General features: G+C 32.8%; 1 protein-coding gene across 3 annotated transcripts in view; it reads left to right on the top strand.

The window, feature by feature from the left end:
• Positions 1–24,347, top strand: part of LOC145297751 (checkpoint protein HUS1-like) — a 56,475-nt gene that overhangs the window by 15,466 nt on the left and 16,662 nt on the right. The window contains exons 1-4 of one of the 3 annotated variants that reach the window (XM_080143982.1): positions 289–399; positions 12,303–12,430; positions 18,492–18,668; positions 20,805–20,912. In XM_080143982.1, the coding sequence (XP_080000108.1) occupies positions 348–399; positions 12,303–12,430; positions 18,492–18,668; positions 20,805–20,912 (465 nt within the window). In that variant the 5' untranslated portion in view covers positions 289–347. Of the gene's footprint in view, positions 1–288; positions 400–2,746; positions 2,869–12,302; positions 12,431–18,491; positions 18,669–20,804; positions 20,913–24,347 lie in introns of those variants that run through there. The other 2 variants (XM_080143984.1, XM_080143983.1) reach the window with 2 other exon arrangements.

Below are 24,347 nucleotides of genomic sequence, written 5' to 3'. Positions count from 1 at the left end.
TATTTTTAACTTGCTGATTTAATTTCATTTTTATTCTTTGTGTCCGATTTATTCACAATATAAAAAAAAAAAATACTGAATGAAAAAAAATAACAACAAAAATGGACGCTTCCTTCTTTGAATTATTTCAGCTGAACTTTTTCAGACATCTTTTCTCTGGTTTTTAAAAAATATCTTTCACTTTTTTTTTAATTTTTAGAAAATAAAAATGGTTTTATAATTAGCAAAAATTAAGATAAAACTCGTAAAAGTGAAAAAATATCGAAATCTAGAAATAAGCGGTGTCTGAATGAATCAAGAAATCGCGTATCGTATTTTGAAGGCGGGAATTTTTTCTCGGCGACAGGATGAGGTTCCGTGGTAAACTTGTCGATACAGCTTGTATCCAGCATTTTTCCAGTATGTCGCATTGATCAATTTTATTAGTATTTCATAAGGCTCACTCAATAATATTTGAATAATTATTTTGCAATATTATCTAATTTATACTACCTTTAAAAGCGGAGGAAGTCCCAATAACTCTGCTGATGACTACTGAAATCGAATTTCCCAAACAATGGATATATTTTATTTGCTTTAGTTTCCTAAGTTTTCACTAAGAAACCCTAAACTCATAATTTGTTCGGTACTTATATAGATCAACCCCCATGGCGGTAAAAGCCGGTAACGTGTTATAAGAGTCGAAAGGCGACCAGACAAAATTCAACCCGGTTTCCTGAAACGGAAATGGATAAAGCATGTATTTACATCGCATTTGTTTTTACGGATATGTTTATTATTACATGGGTTTGTTTTACATATAGATTCGAAAAAGTTGTCAAAAAAAACAAATAACAAATAAATGTTATTAAAGGCAAGATAAATTACTTTTCTACCTAACTGGATAAGTTTTTATTTAATGTAAAATGTTTAATCGGTTCGAAAAAAAAGCAGTGTTTACATCGGCATATTTGAAAAAGACAAATGGCGGCGAGTTCGCTGTTGAATACGTTAAGTTTGGGAAAATCAGTTCTAACTAAAAAAGCGGTATTATTATACAAACACCGTGACAGCGTTAGGGTTGGGGTTAGGGTTAATTCGCTGTCACGGTGTTTGTATAGTTTTACCGAGTGAATTATGATAAAGACCTTAATTCACTGGCGTCCATGTTTGTATGCGCGCGATAAACAAATAGATGCACGTCCATAATTTTTTTTTTAAATGTTAAGAACGGCTTTCGGAATAAGCAGCCTCCACCTCCCTATGTTAAGAACGCCTTTCAGAATAAACATCCCCAACCTCAACCTCCATATGTTAAAAATGTTGGAGGTGGACCTAAATAAAGATTTACCTTAAAGGAAATACTTTTTAAAAATATTTAGTATTACGTATGAGATAGAGAAGAGAACATTTTCCTATTCGGAATCTTGATTTGTATTAAAATCCACGGAGGTACAAAAAAGTTGTCAAAAACGAATATATAACAAATAAATATTACCAAAGGTAAGATAAGTTACTTTTCTACCTAACTGGAAATGTCTCGACAAAACTTCAGAATTAGAAATAAAACAATAGTGGTAGAAGCCCACCCAATAAATGTTACCGTGACACCATTTTGTTTTATTTATTATTTTAAAGTGATTATCGAGACTTCAAAAATGTAAAGAGACGTCACGGCCATTTCTTTCTTGTTATTCAGTAGCACTCAATATTACTTGTTTTTCGAACTGAATAAACATCTTACATAAATTAAAATACAAAACATTATCCAGTTAGGTAAAAAAGTAACTTATCTTGCCTTTGATGACATTGATTTTTTGACAACTTTTTCGTATCTCTGTGGATTATAATACAAACCCAATTTTTCTTTCTTTTTTTTATTTAAATTGTTAGGTGAAAGTACAAAATATTTACAAAATACTGTCTCCTCCACATGTTAAGAATGGTTTTCTAAATAGTAACGTTATTATTTCAGCAGGGTACAATAAGTACCAAATTCACTATCGGTTATATATATTATATTGTACCTAATATATAGTAGTGATTTCAAAAGTAATATATATATATATATATATATATATATATATATAGTAAGTTATATATATACTATATATATATATAGTAAGTTATAAAAATATATATGGCAATTAAGCTAATTAAAAAGCGTAATATTCTGTGTAACTTAATTGCCATATATATTTTTATAATTTACTACCCAGCTCTACCTGTGCATTGAGCACTTGAAGTAAATAAAATAAAAATGAAGTTTATGCATACATTAATAATTTCGTATTAATTTATGTGATTAAATGAAGTAGTCATATATATATATATATATATATATATATATATATATATATAAAATAGTATGTATGCCGCATAAAGATAGCACCTGCCCTGTTTTTATGTTTTATGGAACCATTATGTCAGAGTTTTCGAGAATAGCTCGCTCGCGTTACTTTAAAATTAACAGATTTTATGCCACCAGTTTCTAACTTAGTAATAAGGATGATAAAACAAGGTGGGGATAAAAATAAAATATTTAAACAGTTAAATAAAGCATTTGTTCGTTATCCTGATGCTTTTGAATCAGTTCAGATTAACCAGACTATATTAATAAAGGAAATCCAAAACTATATTAGCAATGTATAAAATGTATTTATAATTACATATAATAAAATTATAATGGAAAAAAAAATGTATATATGTAAAAAATATTTTTAACCTTTATATATCTAATTTTAAATAAATAAGAATGTAAATATAATAAATACTAATCATAGTGGGGGTGATAAGTAGTTAAATGGATTAATCCTAATCTTATAAATACAAGACTGATAAATTAAAAAATATATCCATTTTAAATGTGGAAATTGATGAATCACACAGGTAAGAAATTCATTTTTTAGTATGAAAAGGTTAGTAACTGCAATTAAGAATAGGAAATTGGATCAAATGTTTGTAATATGTCTTCTTCCTCAGAGTAAGAGTGGTGGTGTTTGATCAACACTGCTGGGGAGCCATGATGTAATATACTGTTTTGTTTTTAAATCCCCAAAACTGTTTCATGGTAAACAACTGATGATCCCTTGAAAAATAAATTATTGGTACTATAGTACATTCGAGAGCGAGTTGATGCAGTGATTGCAGGTGATTAAATAACTTACTGACTAGATGGTTTTCTAACGAATGATAAAAAATATTTTTTTATATAGTTTTAAAGGTTAAAAACTTCAAAGACTATATATATATATATATATAAAGAGAGAGAGAGCAAACAGTTAATAAAACATGTTAAAAAACACTTTGAAAAAGAGTTAAAAACATTTAATCTGAAAAGGAAACACTTGATAAGTGGATAGTCCTTAATCCGCAGAGTTTCAAAGAAATACTTTCCTTCTCATCAGAGGGTAGGAATTAGCAAAATGCAGGATCGGATTTTGCTTACAAAAGTATTTGATGAAACAACAAGTAAGTCAAACATCTTGATAACAAAAAAGTGAAGCAGAGGGAATATGGTGAAGAAAAAAGTGATTACATGTGAATGGATAGTCTGGTGAAAGGTAAATAATCCATATATATATATATATATATATATATATATATATATATATATATATATCATTTTGGTGCCATCAGCTAGAACCAAAACCCAAAACTATTTGAGCTATCATCAGTTGGATAAGAAGTAGCTAAAAATGAACTAACGTTAATATATAAGTGCATATATATTTGCGCATGCTTGCAAGAGAACTTTCAGTCGACTTATGCCTGTAAAGTTCCAATTTCGTTTTATTTTGATTTCTTAGCAGCTATTTTTACCGGCTAAATCCATAAAAAAAAAACTGTCCACAAAAAATGCAATCACTTGACCTGCCTATGCAACTTTGCATCTCGGAGGGGATACAGTTTGAAAAAATGGAGACAGACAGACATGATGAGTTTTATAAATTATATCACAATGAATGAATATGCCATATTGCCACTTTTATTTTCTTAATGCTTTTGTTTTCTTTAATGCTTTTTATTTTCTTTAATGCTTTTATTAATGCTTTTTTTTACTAAGACATGGTTTAGGTAATAAGCGGTTTTTTAAGTATTATTCTAATTTATGTAGTTAAAATAGGAATTAACAATTTATTGAAAATATACAATGTAATCCAGATATAAGAGACTTCATCTCCAGTCCCTACATCTCTCTTATATCCGGGTGACGCTGTTTTCGCACAAAAAAAAAACAAAAAAACTGATTCCTAATAATTAAAAAAAAAAGGAAAAAGACACTTGTAATAAACGAATATCTGAATCATTTCAATTTGAGACTGCTTAAGACGAATGGAACTTTTCATCGCTCCCACCAATCACAGTCAAATCTTAATCTCGTGATTCAAATTAACCAATCAAAGTAAAAATATTGAGCTACTGCATAGTATATTTCCGTTATTTATGCAGAATACATTGTGTGCAGTTTCAGTCGCAAAAGAGACCAAGACAAAGAATAGGAAATAACTCCAACTCGCTTGTTCTTTGTAGCAACAACATTTATTTCCTCATTCTCTCTTTATCGCTGTGACGTCTTTCATGTGATCGTCTTCTTGAGCCTCCTTCATGCCTCACATGTGTTCACAGACATTATCCACATCTCTCACGGGATCATTCTCTTTCTCTTTTTTTTATAGTCTTTTTTTTTTCCTGGTGACGTCATTTTGCATGCATTTACATCCACGCTGTGTTACATGATTACATTACCTCATACACCATCTACAATGTCTCTCCCTCCATAGCATACAGTGACAGTATTATGGAGAGAATAAATTGTCACTTTTTTTTATATACCCAAAATTGGGTGTCCGTTTATATATATTTGTCGTGCAGTTTGGCACATGATTTATGAAATAGACGACAGTAAAAACAATAGAAGTACAGTATAACGTGCCATTTTCATCTGCAACTGTAACGTCAGAGAACCAACACACATTGTGTCCAGTTTCAGTTGCAAAGAAGACCAAGACAAAGAATAGGAAATAACTCCAACTCGCTTGTTCTTTGTAGCAACAACATCTATTTCCTCATTCTCTCTTTATCGCTGTGACATCCCTTCTCAAGCATTTTTCACGTCTCTCGTGAGATGTCAAACATTATCTGTGTCTCTCACAAGATTTTGGACGTTATCTCCATCTCCCCCATGATCGTTCTCTTTCTCTTTTTATTATCCTTCCCCCCCCACCGGTAACATCACTTTGTGTGTACTTACATACGCACATCCGTGCTATGTTACAAAGAGGGCCTTTTATAACTATTCTGTACTTTCACTTAACAATTTGATAAATAAAAGATGCTGTAAACATTGAATTCAATTTGAAAACCCTATCTAAAAAATAACAGTTTGTAAACTGCATAAGTACCATCTTTCCAATAAAATTACATAGATCGTGAATCCATGACCCAACTTTTTTTCTTTTTTTTTTACCTTTGTTTCACTAATTTTGGTTTAATTTTTTTGTGGTCTCATTTCAGCTGCTGTAGCTTATTGCTATATTTTAACGAGCTTCATTCTGTGATGATGGGATATTTGGCGATGTTGTTATCTGATTAAGCGGTATAAAAATGAGTAACCCTTTATTCCGAAACTCAATTACAATTACATTAAAACTAACAGGCTGCCCAGCACTGCCCGGTCATAAAATATGCTTAAATATGATATTTTGATTAATGCAGATTTCATATTTGTTATTATATAATATTGGACCCAATATATAGTTATAATTTAAAAAGTTTTTTTTAAAAAATGACTCATGTGCCACCACTGAGAATCGAAACCAAAACGTTTAGTTTTACAATTTACTTTTTGCCTTTGACATTCTATGAAGACACGTTTACTGCAAAGCTAAAAATTAAAACATGAACCAATAGCTATTACATCACACATGCATATTCATAATGCCGTCGTTCGACCTTCACCTGGCAAATTAAATTTTTTTAATTTTCACACTTTTACACCAATTTTCCCCAGCTAAAACCCAAATATAAAGTTTTGTATGGGTCTGAATATCCTACATATGAAGTTTCATGTCTGTTGATCAAAAACTGATGGAGGAGTTTGGTAGGCAAAATTTTTGAAACAAAAATATATATGCGTACATAAATACATATAGAAAGAGTTTTGTGTTAGCTATAAGCTTTTTGCGCAAATATTACGCAAGTATAAATTGTAGAATATCCGCATGAATATAATTACACGTAATCTATATATATAAAAGGCAAAAGTGGTGCATGCATTTTTGAATGTCCAAGAAAGGCTTTTTTCCCGGGGGGGGGGGGGTCTCAAGAGGGTTACTATTTTTTAGAACTTTTTATGTACTCCCTAGATTATAATATCTACGATTTGCAAACGAACATCGTCTCTACATTTATTTTGATCGACTTTTATAAAATTCCCTCTATTCCGTCCTTTTGCATGTTTGTTTGTTTTTTTTTTCGTATAAATAAAGCAAAACTCATCAAAGCAAAGCCGTCAGTGGCTTTTCGTGCCGGGACGTCCTGAAAGCAATTAGCTTTGATCAATGTGAGGAAAACCCTTCATATCAAACAATTGCTATTCATTTGGAGAACTCCCTCTTCTTTGGGGGAGCTGGTTTTCCCGAACATCATGGGGAAACAAATAAATAAAACGGCAGAAAGCCTAAAGCTTAACTTGTCTTCAGCCAACGTTCATTTCTTTGCTTGCGTGATTCTTAACTTATTTTTTGTAAGTCAACTTTTTGATTGACATTGCTTAATTTGAATGCTTTTCACTTCCTGTGGCGTTATAACGTAGCGATAAGATGTCAGGTTTTCTTTCACTTTCTTTTCCGCCTTCGCACCACAGATTCATCACGCCTACCTGCCTACTAATACTCTTTTTTTTTGTGCTCAACACACAACTCCAAACACCTAGGCAATGCCGAATACCCCTGCTAATCTATATATCTATAAAAGTGAAAGTGTGTGTTTGTGTACATTTTCCTACCAAATAACTGTCAATTTTCAGTCTGCAGACTCGACATTTAGCATAAGGGGTATTGAGATTTGGGAAAATCTTTTTAATCGGTTTGCGGACAGAAATTTTGCTGTTAAGGGATTAAAGTTCAACGATTTGACCTTTGAGCACTCTACCAAACTCCTCTGCCAATTTTGGGTCTAAGCACTTGAAATTTTAGATATAGATTACTTGGACAAGGATCTAACTTTATAATTCTATTTGAGCTCAAAACAAATGCTAAGAGGTCAAAATTGTGGTCAAAGTTAAAAAGAATTGACGTCTGCGATCTTTACCAACTTTCTCTATGGTAGTTAAGAAAGACTATTATATAGAAAGGCATTACCGTACATATTCACACTTTTTAATATATACATAGGCACGTAAAGGTATGAGCAGTACATAGGGCCCGAGCAAAGCTGGGTGGAACTGCTAGTAGTTAACTAAAGATGATCATCCCATAAGAAAACCGAAAACACTAATAGGAAATTAACTACTGAATTGAACACATACTTTGTGATCATCACCGAGAAAAATATTGTTGCAATATTTTTCTCGGTGATGATAACAAAGTACGTGTTCAATTTAGTAGAACGTTAATGTGTAAATCATGTTAATCCAAACAATGCGTAATGACATGTGTAACTTTTAACTAAATGTTATCGTTAAGTTTTGTAAAAATCAGTCTGTGAAATAAAGGATAGTAAAGTATAAATGATTTAAAAGAGATGAGTTAATTTTGGATGGCCAAACTGGATATGATTTAAAGAAAGCTGCAAATTTATTATTTTAATACAACAATGTGTAAATAATGTTAACTCAAATAATGCTTAATGGCATGGGTAACTTTTAACTAAATGTTATCGTTAGTTTTTGTAAACATCAGTCTGTAAAATAAAGGAAAAGCAATGATAGTAAAGTAGAAAGCATTTGTCAATTTAGACCTGGATGTCTTCAAGTCCAATGTAAACAAATTCCTGATGAACCGCCTCCTTAAGTAAGACACTTTATCAAATCTCCAACACTAACATACTGTACACGCAATAACCCTTATCCCCGAGTGGCTTCCGGTAACTACCTTGTAAAAAAAAAAAAAAAATTACGATGCAGAAACTGGATATGATATAAAGAAAGCTGCAACGTTTTGTTTTTTTATGTAAGAATGTAAATAATGTTAACACAAATAATGCGTAATGGCATGTGTAAATAAATCAGTCTGTAAAATAAAGGAAAAGCGACGATAGTAAAGTATATATGATTTAAAAAGAGATCAGTCCATTTTAGCATCGATCAATTTAGGACGTGGAAACCAGATATGATATAAACAAAGCTGCAACGTTTTTTTTAATGTGTAAATAATGTTAATCCTAATAATGCATAATAGCATGTGTAACTTGTAAGTAAATCTAAAAATTACTCTGTTAAAATGAAGGAAAGTGACAATAGTAATGTATAAATGATTGAAATAATACATGGCGATTGATTAAGGGCTGTGATGTTTGCGTACAATCCGGAATAATAGAATTTCATTGTTGCAGCCAATGAGAATACACGGAATGTTATTGAGGAGAAATCATTATTTTCGAATAGTGAAATGCAATGGTAGTTGTAGATGTCTTATTGTTTAATCTAGTTAATAAGGGTGTCAGATCAATATAGTTAAGATGGTTGTATATTTACCCGGTGCTTACTGGGAGAGTGAGAGGACTTTTCAGATAGAAGGGAAAATACAAACTACTTCGTCTATAGATCGTGGCAGTCGTAATGATGTCGATCGTAGGAAGTAAGACAGGATTTTATTATAACAAATAAATATGTCTAACGGCATTCAAAGGTTACATAAGATGGTGGGTAAACGTTTAGACATAATAAGTTTGTATGTGGCATCTGTTATTGCAAACCTATCGTAATTTGGTTCAGAGGGGAATTTCTGCAATCAAATTATTATATGTAGGAGATTAAGACCCTCAACTAGCTCCCTCCCCCAAAAGATGGGATTCTACATTTTTAGAAAAATTTTCAGAAAAAGACAAGCATTAAATAGATAGAATAGTTAACAAAAAGAAGAAGCAAAAAAAAAAAAATGATATACAGCAAATGAATGTTACCAAAAGAAAAATAAGTTATTCTTCTACCTACGTGGACAATAGATACCTCCAAAGCTCACCACAGATTTATCCTCTTTTATATGTAACATGATGTAACTAATATAATTTAATATTATCATAACTTTTGTACAACTTAAAAGAAGCTTAAAATAAACTAGTAATATTTTTTTTTTAATTTTTCAGCCTCTGAAAATATGTGAGACTAAAATTGTGTTTACATTATCAATGCCTAAAGACAGTGTTCCTCTGTAGTAATCATTTCAAAAGCATAAACATAAATGTGCTTAATAAATCGGTCAAGGTATGCAAGAGTACCAAGATTTACCTTTCAGAAGTTGATTTTTTAGAGGTATTCAGCTCTGGATTGACTGAATATTGCGTTTAAAATTGTAGCTGACAAGTAGTTTTTATGATATTAAGACCTTTATTATCCAATGTATTCCTTATTGTTTTAACTGGTCGTCATGTTTGTTGTTGCAAGCGCGCATATTCAATTTTTGAAAGCAGCTGTCTGTGTATGTTTGTATGTCCGATAAAAGTAAAAAACAAATGACAAAACAAATAGCCACAAATTTAGTATTTTCATGATCGGCGTTGCCCCGGTTGAGTAATATATAAAATTTAGGAAAAAATGTTCATTTATATACATATTAAAGGGAAGTCACTATGACTTTTTAACCAAGGGATCTATTCCTGTATTCCTTTTAAAATCATTTACAAATAATATCCCCTGCTTGGGTAAGATTAAAACCACTATCTTAATACAATGCTCACCTAAAACCATAGTGACTCAATGCCTCTATCCATCGCGCCAGAGGATTAGTTGGCAAAAATGTGGTGAGACAACAACTATGGAAGGTAGTAATTACTGAGAATAGGTTACAAGACTCAGCATTCCTATCCTGTTGTGTTTAATCACTTGAAGAAGGCCAAAAGATGATTTGGCCGAAACGTCGTAAAACAACAACTATAAAGATGAGGATAACAGTCCGCAAAAAAAATAAATGTGCAAATTATGAAGTCTTATTTCAAAAGATTTTTTTTTTTTAATTAAAAAATTGAACTGTTTCTTCACTTTGATCCATTCCAATTTCTTTCATTGGTTAATCATGATAACACAACACACAAAATGGCAAATTGGAGCGATTTCCAAACCAACAAATGCTTTATAGCAAATGCAGTAAAATTAAATTCTTTACTGACCCGTGTACTTTCTGAAAGATTTTTTCCTTTCAGAATTTTACTTTGATAACACACCAACACGTGAAAACCATCTATCTATCTATCTGGTTGGGCTCCTTACCCACACCAATGTGACTCTCTCTCTCTCTCTCTCTCTCTCTCTCTCTCTCTCCAGACTTCCTTGTCTTTCATCAGCTGCCTCAGATCTTCAGGATCGCAGTTGGTATTGTGCAATTTGCTAAATGTACATGGATCTAGGTCATCCTATGCTTGTGTGTCCGTACCGTGGAGTCTACACCAATACATTTCTCACCAGTTCTTGCTTACTCCTCTGCCAGTGGCCAGCAAATCATAGACATAACTCCCTGATGGTAGTAGATATGGCAGACAGGTTGCCATAAAGTTACTGCTTCATGGGATGACCTTGCCAAGATATATTTTACACTGTTCGTAGCATACGGGTGTATGTTGGGTTTTTTTTGGGGTTTTTTTTTACATAGGCATCACCATTATCAAGGCCAAGAGGCCACTCGAGGATAAGGGTTAAAGAGTGTGCGTGCAGTAGAAATTGGACAATATAGTAATCGTTAGTAGTGGAAATTCGGTGTATGTGCCGTCTAGTGTCCAGATTGCAACACCGTAAACAAGGACAGACTCCAGTACTGCTACGAAGAACTGCCTTTTCAGTTTGTCAGTTAGCCTTGAAGTTTGCAGCTTATTCAATGTAGCCTAAGCCTTTGAGATGTGAAAACCAAAAGGACAAATGAAATTATCGCTTAACTTCAGTTAACTTCCATGCCAAAAGAATAGCAAATATTTTGGTAATGTGCAGACGCAGTGGTCTAGAAATAAAATGGACGTTGAGGTCTTAGAAATGACTAGTGGGAGTACCCGGCATTGCCCGGGTGTGTGTAGGTGGTATAGTAAGGAACCCCGGGGGCGGGTGGGGAGGAGAATAAAAAAAATGAGATGAAAGAGGCTGTGATAAGGGTCATCAACACGCTCACACAAGAGGACTTCCATGGGACCTTCCAGAAGTTGTTAGAACGGTACAACAGGTGCATTGATTACTTTGAAGGCAATTAGAGTTTCATGTGTATTATTAATAAAAGTGCCCATATAAAAAAAAAAAAAAAGTCTGGGAACTTATTGAAGGCATCTCGTAAGAATATTCCAACTTGTCATGAAGCTGTCTGACAATTTCAAAATCATTCAATGGAGTGCCAGGCGCCGGAGTCAATTCTTGGGAGTTTTAAATCTGTAATTTTCCATGCGTATTGAATTGTTATTCACAGACAATTGATGGTTGAAGATGGAAATGTTCAAGAGATTAATTTGGTTGTTCAATACGAAAAACGTTTTTTGAGTGAAGAAAACTTTTTATGAACAATTTATATGTGGAGTAAAGGTTTTTTACAGTTTCAATTTTTGCATAAAACTCAATGTCAGCGACAATTTTCTTTCTAAGCTGCTGTGTCTACACATTACCAAATTTTTTACTAAGCCTAACACTAACCCTGAATTTGCAGGGCAAGCCCTCCTACCAAAAAAAAAAACCCAATAAAACCATATATAAGTTTATCAAAGTTAAGCAATAATCTCAGCTAACCTTGTGTGGTTTTACAAGAATCTTTGTTAGAGAAGAGGTGTTGCCACTCTGACTTAGGGTTAGAAGTAGGGTACTCAAAAATTAAACAAAATATTAATACAAACACACTCAATAAATGTCACCAATCATACGAAAATGCAATGTTCTACAAGTATTCCGTTTAATTTTCGATTTTGGAGCAATTATCGAGTCACGACTATGGCTCTAATGAGGCCACCATTTTTTTAATTTTAACTTGACAACTTTTACACTACTTTTATTTTTAAATAAATAAGCACTTTGAAATAAGTTAAACACAAAAAACTTAGGTAGGTAGAAGAGTAATTCGTTGTATATTTAAATGCTATAATTTTCTGCCTATTTTGCTGCATATAATGATGGCATCTTCTATTTCTTTCTTTTTCAGAAGTCTTGGGCACGATTGCCAAATTATGTAAGACCTGTGTCCTACGAATCACGCAGGATAAACTCTATTTTATTCTCTTGGAGAAAGCTATTTGTGGCGGAACACATACGTGGTGCGAACTCACTCAGGTAAAACTTTCTATTATGACCACATACAGTGGAATCCGAAACTCTGGCAAATAGCTATCACCAAGAAAAAGAAGGTGACCTCATTGGCTCATCCATTGAGGTTGGCTTAAATTCTTTAAATTAGGAAAAAATGAGTTGGCAAAGCCAGCCAAATATTAAAAACTAGACATTTTAGCCCGTTTAAAACAGGCAAAAGTTATAGTCTGTTGACTTAGAATGAATGTCTTTGTGATACTATGGATGTTCCCTCCTCCAAGTGTTAGGAAGTAGGAGGGAAAAGAAAAAGGAAATATAACAAAAAAAAGGAAATAGGTTTATCGGGGAAAAAAAGAAATCGGAAATAGGGTTTATTGTAAGACAATGGATCGAAATTTGTCCCTTATACAGACAAAAGAGAGCTATGATGGGGTTCCAATTAAGTGTAGCAATGGCTTTAACACAAGGATCGGAAAATGGATGTAGATATATTTAGAGTTGCTTTGCGAGGTTCTAATTAAAGTGCATCAGTGACTAACAGATCGAAAAATGGACCTGAGGTATATTTAGATTTGGTTTGCAGGCACTTTAGGATTGACAATGTGTTTTATAATGCTAAGGAGCCATTTGCAGAAGCTAGTTTTGTGATGTTTTTATGACATAGCCCGGTTGATGACACTTGAGGACGTTTTGCAATGGTCGATGACAGAGTTTGGACTCAAGGAAGACAGATCATGGATTGGACCAGATCGAGAGAGCTTGAACAGACCAAAATTAATTGCTCAAGCGACTGGCAGATGTAGCCTCGACAGTAGATGTGAAACTTAGCATTTATATGGTCAGTGGTGTCACACGCACACACACACAGTGCAATGAATATTCACATTTTCTTTTGTTTCGCTGTTTTATTTTATTTTTATACTTGTGGATCTGTGAGATACTATGACGACAACCATAAGAAAATAAAGCAAGGGAAAACAAATCCATGGCTCCCTTACCTGTTGAATAAGGGACATGTGATCTCAAGCCTTTATGATGAACTTCTATCGTAAATGATCATGGAGTTGATAGAGGTGGAGATAGATGATAAGACATGCCTAGTGTCAGTCCTGATCATGAGTACCTGAAATCAATTTTATGTTCTCACCAGTGAGCAATCAATAAACCAAGTAAAATAAAAGTCTTCACCCTATGAGTCGGTCACTTTTTTTTTTTTTTTACTTTTGTTGTTAGTTTGAAGAGATCAAGGGGCTCCTTCCTGGGGCTAACACTTGATTCTATTACAGTCACTTTTTTGTTTTATTTTACTTCAGTCAAAGTTCTAAGAAATCAAGGGACCCACAACCTGGGGGTAACAGTTAAAGTCTATATGAGATACATAGATATTCAAATGTTCCATTAAAGTTCTTTATCTCTCAAACACTGAGTTAGTAAAGAAATTGAAAACATAATTTTCCTGTGACTGCCAAGTGTTACAGTAAATGTCAGAAACAAAGTTTGATTTTTCATGTTATTTAGATTAGATTTTGAAAATCAGATGTTCAAATGGACCAGAAATTGAATGAAAAGTTTTGCTTTTCTATTTGTGTGTGTGTGTGTGTGTGTGTGTGTGTGTGTGTGTGTGTTGCTGAGTTTCTTGAAGGTTTTATTGCAGAGAATGGATTTAGGAGAGAGAGAGACAAAAGTTATCTTCTTGATTTCCTAACTTACTAATTAAGAAATAAGCAACACAGATAACAAAGATATCAATAACATTTGTTGAGATTATCAGTTATCTACATCATTAGCGTGTCCTTTTCTCATGCTTCCAATGGAGAGACTAAAAGTGAAAATGTGTGTATGAGGCAAACTCTCAATCTATATACTCAAAGAATTTTTTGTCTACAAACTTGAAATTTGGTATATAGGGTATTCACACATATGGAAAACTTTTTAATTGGTTTTCACATGACAGCTTCCTTATGTTAAGAATAAGTAAGTTTGAAAACACTTTTTAAAGATCATGGCAAGCTGGCCAAATGGTTATCATACTTCACTTGCTGTCTTTAGGTTTTGGTAAGTGAACTGTTTTGAAAAAACAATACTCTCATGTACATGTCACAGTTTTTTTCCGGTTATATATACGGCACAATCACGTTGACACACCGGTTCTTGCCAGATCACCAAAGTTAAGCAATGTTAAACCTGGCCAGTACCAGATGGGTGACCATTTTGGGAAGGCGAGGCGCTGTATGTACCACGAGGTAAAATACCCAGTTGGGAAACTGGCACGGTCTATCTTTCTCTCAAAGGTAGATGGGCCTCTCTGAAGCCGTGGTAGGCAACCTATCTAGTGATGGCATTGCAAAAAAAAAAATACCCTTGATAGCTTTAGCGAAGCATCAAGTATTCAGCTATGGACAAGATTTGAATTACACTACAAACTCGTGTAGTGAGTTCAATCTCAGTTGCGACCGTGTGTTACGTTTTTTTTTTCTTTCCGTTTTTTTTTTTTTTTTTTTTTTTTTTTTTTTTTTTACAAAGGCATCACCACATTATCAAGGCCCAGAGGCCACTCAGGGATAAGGGTTAAAGAGTGTACAGTAGAAATTGGTCAATATAGTAATCATTAGTAATGAAAATTTGGTAAATTTGATAACTTATATGGAACGGCTCATCAAGAACTTATTTACTTTAGACTTGAACACAACCATATTGTAATCAGCCGGAAAGCAGGAAAACGGAAGACAATTCCACAGGCGTGCAGTTCTAAGAAAGAAGCTTTGTTCATGGAATCTACGTTTAGGTTTAGGCACAGATAAAGAGTGAGGGAAATTATTGATAGTGTTTACAGCTAGACGAGTGTTTCTTGTGAAAGTTTGGCGAGGGGGGACCATAGATTGAAGCTCAGTTGAACACTTTCCATGAAAATAACGATACATCAGAGACAAACTCGCAACATCTCTTCTGTGAGATAGAGGTTGCAAGGAGGAGAAAAGGACATCTCCTACGAGGCTTTCCTTCATTTTTTTTTTTAAAGGAATTTAACGTTACGCTTAATACCGGACAACACCAGGTACATTTGCTAGTATTCTATAAACCTGTTTTCAAATTTTAAAAGTATTTGTTATTTCCAAATTTATTTTGTCATTTTCATATAACCAATTTTGTCAAATAAAATGGTCGTCAGTTTTTCATGTTTCAGATCGTTTATTTCAGGCTTAAAAGATTTTAAAAATTAACTAATTTGACTGGAAACCACCACCAGATTTAGGGTTAATGGTATTGTAAGAATATTTAAATAAGTTTTCTTTTAATACAGGGCTCTGCAGACAAACGTATCTTTAGTTGACCTTTGCCAACTAAATATTTTCATTTACTAGCCAAATAGAAAAGTTGCTAGCCAAACCCACATGATTTTTAGAATATGACATCTTAGTTCTGTGACGAGTATGTACATCATAAAGATTTTTCTGTATATTTTTAAATAAGTGTAATTCTAAATATACAAAAAATTTTATGTTGATACTTGAATGTATAAACATTGTTTTCTTCAGAAGTTTTTTTAAACAACCTTTGTTAAAAAAAATAATATCTCATTTTAGTTTATTGTCATTATTTCTAGCCGCCACTTTAAAAAATCACTCGCAAATGCGACTGTTTTACTTACAATGTAGAACCCTGTAATATATTTTAACCTTGAAATAAGTGACTACATTAAACAAAAAATTTGACTGATATTTTCTTTAACAAAATCAGTTAAGTAAAATTAATGATACAAATTTTGAAAGAACAAAATTTCAAATAGTTTACAGGGTTAGCACAGACTTGAAAAAATCCTTGAATTTTGACTTGAAAAGACCTTATTTCTTTTATTAACTTAAAAAATCCTTCAAAATAAGGAAAATGTCTTGAAAGGCCTTGAAAATTGTATTCTTTATGCCCAGTAAAAATCTGTATCAAAATATTGAAGTAAAATCAAAATAAATCTCCCTCTATTTTTACTTTCATTTATAATTTAATTTTTGAGGGGGTAGTAGTTGTTCGGCCGCCATGAATAAAAATGACTGCTGTCTCTCTCCCCCCCCCCCTCTAAAAAAAATTCCTTCTGTGGACAGGACTCTCCAATGGCGAATCCCTGCCCTCCTCCAAAAATTATGATAACCTAAAATGAGGAGGCTGGACGAGACGAAAAAAATCGACAAAACGGTAGTGATCTTGGTTGGAAATTCAAATGCTATAAAGAATTAATATTTGAGATGAAATAAAAAGCATTTTAAACTACTTTTTTTAAAGTAGTTTAAAATGCTTTTTATTTCATCTCAAATATTAATTCTTTATAGCATTTGAATTTCCAACCAAGATCACTACCGTTTTGTCGATTTTTTTCGTCTCATCCAGCCTCCTCATTTTAGGTTATCATAACCAAAAAATGATGCAGGTAGGTTGCAAAGTAACTTTTATTGGCTGTGCTAACACATTTATTTGTTGTATATTTGATTTTTTTTTACTACTTTTTTTGAATCTGTGTAGATTGTAAAACAAACTCCAAATTTTGTTTTGAAAACTTGAATTTTGTCTGGAGAAGGCCTTGAAAAATTTTGAAAAGCCTTGAAAAGTCCTTGCGTACAGCACAATCACGTTGACACACCGGTTCTCGCCAGATCACCAAAGTTAAGCAACGTTGAGCCTGGCCAGTACCAGATGGGTGACCATTTGGGAAGGCTAGGCACTGTATACACCTTCTGGGAATGTTGGCGTGGGGCCAGCACCCTCACCCCGTAAAAAAAAAACTCAGTCGCTACAAAAGCATCTACAAAGTTGTAGATGGCCTATGCCCCTCCAGGGGGTTCAAGGCCTATGGATGGATGGATTGAAAAGTCCTTGAAAATGGATAGTGAAAATCTGTACGAACCCTGGTTTACAAAAGTTTAAAACTTTGCAGGTCAATATAATATTAAATTTTCTATTATTTGGTAACAGTAATTTGTATATTTCTTTCTTTCCTCCTCTTTTTTTCATGGTTAGCTATACTACACTTTTGCCAAAATGCTATTTCAAACTTCAACATGACAAAACAAAGAATCTGCTGCATTGTTTGTATTATTACTATTTTCAGCTTTGAATAAAATAAAATATGCATCTAGTGCGCTTGAAAGCCAAATCACAACATAATATTAGGAAAATAAACCAATATTTTACTTGTTTGAAATTTCTAACATAAATATATTTCAGAAGTATATACTGCATCTTCAGTATGTTGTTTTCTTTCTTTTTTTCTTTTCTTCTTTCTCTCCAACTTTACAAGATGGAGAACGAAAAGTCTGTAAAGAGTCATGCGTTGTATCTCAGCGGTTGTGTTTTGAAATGTTGGAACTCTGCATTGGCAACACGAGAATAACGTCAAGTATGTGAGTTCTATTATAGAAATGCTGAATTAATTTGAATATGATATTTTAATTTGTCTAGATTTTGTATTTTGTATTGTAGAGTTGTGATTTCAAAAATTAAAAAAAAAGTATTTGGGTGCCATCAGCTAGAATCGAAACCGAAAGCAAAACGGTAGCATTCAAAGCTGGTGACATTACCACTGTACCAACGTGACATGCATATGATATAATTAAAAATAAACTAAGATGAATGTACAAAATGTATAACTATTGTTTTCACTTTTTGACCCCTTAAAAACTATTTTAACTGGCTAAAGACCCATAAAAGAACAGTCCATAAAAAATCCAATCATTTGAGGCCCCTAGTACCGATCTGCGACTTTTAGTTTCAGAAGAGTTTGAAAATATGGAGACAGACAGACAGACAGACATAGTTAGTTTTATAGATTAGATTTTCAAAGTAAAGACTAATTTCTTATGTACAGTTTAAAAATTAAACTGGAATTACATCAGTATTAATCAAAAGGAATTTTTTCCTGGTATGCAGCAGCTAAACAGTGTGTTCAAAAGAAACAGATTTATTTAAGAAAATCATATTTTATTTAATTTTCGATTTTTGAGCAATTATCGAGAGTCCAAATGGCTGCAATGAAACCGCCATTTTTTCATTCTAACTCAACAAACTTGACATTACTTTTGTTTCTTTTTATCCCCAGAGTCATTTCTTTGATGAATACATGTTGGATGGCCTTTCCAAAGAGGATAATGAGATCTTCTTGGAGTTCGCCCCGGAGAATTTACTGAGGGCCATGAAAACCGCCCAGGTTGCAAAATGGATCAAAATAAAATTAACAAAAAAACATGCCCCTTGCCTGACTGTTGAGGTCGACTTGGTGAGTTGATATTTGTTTAAACATTTGACACTTGTCCAGAATTGTCCCGGTATTAAAAAGGCAAAAGTAAATGAAAATCCGTGATGCATGTACCCATCATGAAACGAAAATATCATATTCCAAAATTCATATAAATTAATCAATTAGCTTTATTTTTATGAAGAAAAACATTTTAAGTGATGAATGGGGATTCGTAGGCCTCCTCTCCTCCTCCAGCACAGCCATAGCCGAGATTGAACTCACTACACAAGTTTGTAGTGTAATTCAAATCTTGTCTGAAGCTGAATAGTTGATGCTTTGCCAGGGCTTTCAAGGGTATTTTTTATCATGGCGCTATCACTAGATGTCCCATTTCCCCTTGAAAGAAGGATAAACCATGCCAGTTTCTCAACCTGGTATTTTACCTCGCAGTAGGCATTACAGCGTAAATCTTGCAGGTTTTGAATTGTTGTTGAGTTATCTTCCTTTTTTCTAAATAGATTTTATTTTTAAATGGCGAGCGAAACAGTCACTCCTTCGTTACTCATACAATTTGATTTTCTTGGCTATGAAACTAAAATGCTTAACGTGATACAGTTTTATCCTGTGATGCTAGTTCTGGCATCATGGAATTTAAGTTATTAAACCTTTTCTTGGCCTTTTATATGATAGACTAGCAGGGGTACCTGGCGTTGCCCAGACGTGGAAAGATAAGAGTATTGATGAATGGAGCCCTAAAAAAATGTTTCGAAACGCTGTAAAAAAAAAGAATGGAAATAGCAGCAAGTACCTGTGTGAGCGCAAAAAAAAAAAAAAATAAGTAGTAGGCAAGCAGGCAGGCTTGAACCTGTAACGCTAAGATGAAAACGAAGTGAAAAGAAGCAAACAGTTTAATCACGACATACAACATCCCTGTCATTCAAATTAAGCTTAGTCACTGCAAGGCATATGATGACTTTGAAAAATGTTGATGAAAAAAGTGACTCCGTCCTTGTAAAAAAACAGCCAGCCAGTTGACGGTGAAAGAATTAACATTTTTGTCCAATTTTTCGATATTTGTCGGCCAAGAGATTGAGCTTTTAAACAATATCAATTTTGTCAGTGTTGGTCGCGTGTGTTGAAAATTTGAGTGAGACTATCAAACGTAAACATACACTGATAGATATTTGAGATTTATATTATAGAAGATAAATGCAGTAACCTTAAATATTCATATTTGCAAGGTTTTTTTTTTCCATATTTGTGCAGGCATAACCTCTTTTATTTAGTTCTTATCGCTATTCCTTATTTTTTCATCAACATGGAATTATTAATATATATATGTTTTATTTTTTTATTACCATTTTATCTGCTTAGTTACACATGTTTCGGTTACCAAATCGTATTAAACGATCCAGTAACTTCTTCAGACATTACAGAAATGGTCATTATGATTGGAGTAGTGATATTAGAAATAGCATGAGAAAAAGGGAAAAGAAAATGAAGAAAAAGAGAGGCAGAGATCGACAACAGTTAAGTTTTAAGGTTTAAAACTTAACTGTTGTCGATCTCCGTCCCTCTTTTTCTTCATTTTCTTTTCCCTTTTTTTCGTGCTACTTCTAATAACTGATGAAGTTACTGGATCGTTTAATACGATTCGGTAACCGAAACGTGTAACTAAGCAGATAAAACGGTAATAAAAAAAATAAAACATATATTTGCTCTGCAATAGTATTGAGTACTTTTTCAAGTTTTTACTAATTACCATTTTTACTATATATATATATATATACTTGTTTATTTTTATATAAACATGGCCACATCCTGCTGCTACAAATAGCCACTTGTTTCAATCAAACAACAGATATCATCAGGCAGCGACTTGACTATTCAAAAGTTCAATGAATAACCGTTATTCATTGAACTTTTTAATAGTCAAGTCGCTGCCTGATGATATCTGTTGTTTGATTGAAACAAGTGGCTATTTGTAGCAGCAGGATGTGACCATGTTTATATAACAATAAACAAGTATTATCAGCTCTTTTTATTGAGCACTATCTAACAACCTCGTTGAATTCATTAGTCCATTACTTTTGAATAAAAAAACCCGAGTATATATATATATATATATATATATATATATATATATATATTTGTCATCTTTTTCTATTTTTATAGCCAACTGCCACTGGACTTAGTCGTAATGTCGTTCATGATATTACGGTGACTGTGCTTCCCAAAAGACTGTGGAGTGATTATGAGGAACCAGAAATGCCAGAATTTGATGTAAGTATTTATCGGATACATCAGGCTTGTCTGACTTGCTATTTACTTTACAATATAAGATCTTTCTGATGCTTTTCTTTTTTTCCATTTTGTTTTTTCTTACTGGAGTGTCACCACTTACCAAGGCTCAAAGGCCACTCAAGGATAAAGGTTGATAATTGTCAGGTGGCCGGTAAGACACTGCTGTGATGATTGGTAACGATGGAAGTTGGGCAAAATTAGATTAAGAGGACAGTTCAATACGAAAAGAAAGGAAGGTGTATTAGCTTTATCTTATTTAAGCACGTTTGATTGAACACGATGGAGTTCTTTTTTCTGATTTTGTTGGATAACTTTTCAATTCACTGAGCGGTCTTCTTTATTTCGGCTGGCATGTTGTATATTATGGCACCCAATAGTTGTTGTTTGACCATATTCTTCTCAAGTGCTTTCAATCAGTACATCTGATCAACATCAGGAGCGATTGTTGTTATTTTCTTCATTAAGGCTTGTTGTATTTATAGTTATTTTTACTTTTAAAAAAATTTTTTTTATTGGTTATAAAGGTGGATGCAGGGTGGGTAAGGGCAAATTATTTATTTTTAATTTTGATTTTCTTATTCTATGGTTTTTTTTTTGGTTTTTTTTTTTACATAGGCATCACCACATTATCAAGGCCAAGAGGCCACTCAAGGATAAGGGTTAAAGAGTGTACAGTAGAAATTGGACAATATAGTAATCATTAGTAATGAAAATTTGGTAAATTTGATAACTTATATGGAATGGCTCATCAAGAACTTATTTACGTTAGACTTGAAGACAACCATATTGTAGTCAGCCGGAAAGCAGGAAAACGGAAGACAATTCCACAGGCGTGCAGTTCTAAGAAAGAAGCTTTGTTCATGGAATCTACGTTTAGGTTTAGGCACTATGTTTTATTTATTTAGTTATTTATTGTTAGTTAATGAGTATGGTGAGTATATTTGTCCCAATATTAAATAAGATCTTGTTAATAAGGGGTTGTAGTTTTTTAATTAGTATGGCTTCTAGTAATTTTACTCTTTGTCTGCAATTGTTAAGGTATCGAGTTTTAGTATTGTTAGTTAAGATATTTCTAATGTCGAACAATTGTAGACTTTTATCATGGAATCTTGACAGAATACAAAATCGATTTGCAATCTAGTAGGTGATAATCCCTCTCTTACCTCTGTAAAATATTCACAGTAGGAACTTGTCTGGCTACAACCACAATAAAGAACTTTTCTGTCTCTCATACAGAGAGACCAAAAACCAGGCGGAACTTTCATAAACAAAATTCATTTTCTAGAGTGTCCCATCTGTGGAACAACCTATGACCAGGCTGCTTCGCAGTCGTTTACAACATGGCCATCTTCAATTCTAATGTAAACAATTACCTGTTAAGCCGTTCTCTTGGATAATCAATTCTTCCTATGAAATCTGCTCATTACAACCATTGTTTCCAATCCATACATGGTGATATTCACCATACAACAATCTCTTTATCCCTTGAAAAACGATAATGCATTAGTTTAGAAGAAAATAATGATGAGGACATGTAAACGTTGAAATTTAACTGACTTTAAATACATTCATTTATTTAAGAAAAAATATACATTGTTTTTCAAGTCTTTTTTTTTTTTTAGTTTTCAAATTATGCAATAGGCAATGCTTTTATACTGAAGAATTATTCTCTCTCTCTCCCTCTCTCTTTCTGTCTATATATATATATATATATATATATATATATATATATAAAGTAGTAGCGTTCATGTGTGTCTGTATGTACAGCTTTCCTATAGCCCACACCACTGGACTGGTTATGACAAAACCTAGTATGATGATGGTCCCTCACCTAGAGATGGTGCGGTGCACACCATTTTTTAAGGTTAAGGTCAAAGATAATAGTCTATGTATATATACTCTCCTAAAGCCCACACCACTAGACCGATCATGACCAAACCTCAAGGTCAAGGTCAAAGGTTATATTTGGTCCGGCTCTTACAACATCCACTTACTACAAGGGTGTCCACGAAGAAGGTATCTGAGTATACAACAAAGTTCCGTGCAAAGCGCAAGTATATTTTTGCTAATATATATATATATATATATATATATATATATATATATATATATATATATATATACTAGACTTTTTAGCTTGTTAAAAATGAGGAAAAGTTATAGCCTGTTGATTTAGAATGAGGGCTTTATGTCAAATTGATGGTAGAATATGGTTAAATTTGTGTTCATTTTGCATTAAATACTAATCCTTATTAATCTTATCAAACAGATACCATAATACTTTGCTGCATGTTATGATAATGAAGGTGCATACAAAATTTCAGCCAGATCGGCTCAGTAGTTTTTGAGAAAAAGTGGAACAGACAGACAGATTAAGAGAAATCTCTACTTTTATATAAAAGTCACTGTGTGTGTGTGAGAAAGAAAGAGTTCTTTCTTCATAAGTTCCAAAATGTTGAGCCTGTCTTTTGCAAATTTCACGCAAAGCTAATTTATACATCTGGCAGTGTTCTTAGCTATGTTTTGTACAAAAATCCATCTGATAAGTATCGAAAATTGAAAAAATCCAAATCCAATCTTAAAAATAGCTTTTCTCTCTTATAGATAAAAAGAATAATTTTTACAGAGGAATATTTTACATTACACTGGCCAAGGGACATAATAAAATTTCAGCAAATCATTTCTTCTTAGATTTATTATAATCTGGAGATATAGCTCAGTGGTAGAGCATTCGACTTCAAGTTTGATGTACCTCACCATTTTATTTTAATTTTTTCTTATTAATGAGTTCAATTTACAATAAAAGAAGAGATACCATTTAAAATCACCACAAATTATTTCTTCGTTTGCACATTTTAAAACTGAACATTAATCAGAAGTGACTTTTCCAGGGCATTCATTGTCAAGCCCAAATATAAGCTGACATGATATTGTAAAAAACAGACAGAATTTGATGAACAACATTATCATTATTATTTTTTTTTTTATTTTATTTTTTTTTATTTTATTTTATTTTTTTTTTTTATTTTTTTTTTTTTGCGAATTAGTCCACCTCGTACAATAGAGGATATTCATGTTCAAACGTATTATACGACTGGGCAATGCCGGCTGCCAGCTAGTAATATATATATATATATATTTAGCCAGTAGAGTTTAGTTTCCTAGAAGTACATCCAATGAAACAACATGTGTCTACCAAAGACTGCTCAATGAGTGAACAGAGCAGGTATATTAAATTTATTTATACAAACATTGATCAATGTTTGTATAAATAAATTTAATATATATATATATATATATATATATATATATATATATATATATATATTTTTTTTTTTTTTTTTTTTTTTTTACATAGGCATCACCACATTATCAAGGCCAAGAGGCCACTCAAGGATAAGGGTTAAAGAGTGT

The sequence above is a fragment of the Euprymna scolopes genome, chromosome 18 (assembly GCF_053919585.1).
Source record: "Euprymna scolopes isolate OS-2025 chromosome 18, ASM5391958v1, whole genome shotgun sequence".
NCBI lineage: Eukaryota > Metazoa > Mollusca > Cephalopoda > Sepiida > Sepiolidae > Euprymna > Euprymna scolopes.
Note: the sequence above shows the minus strand (reverse complement) of the source record. Positions and strands in the feature narration are given on the sequence as shown.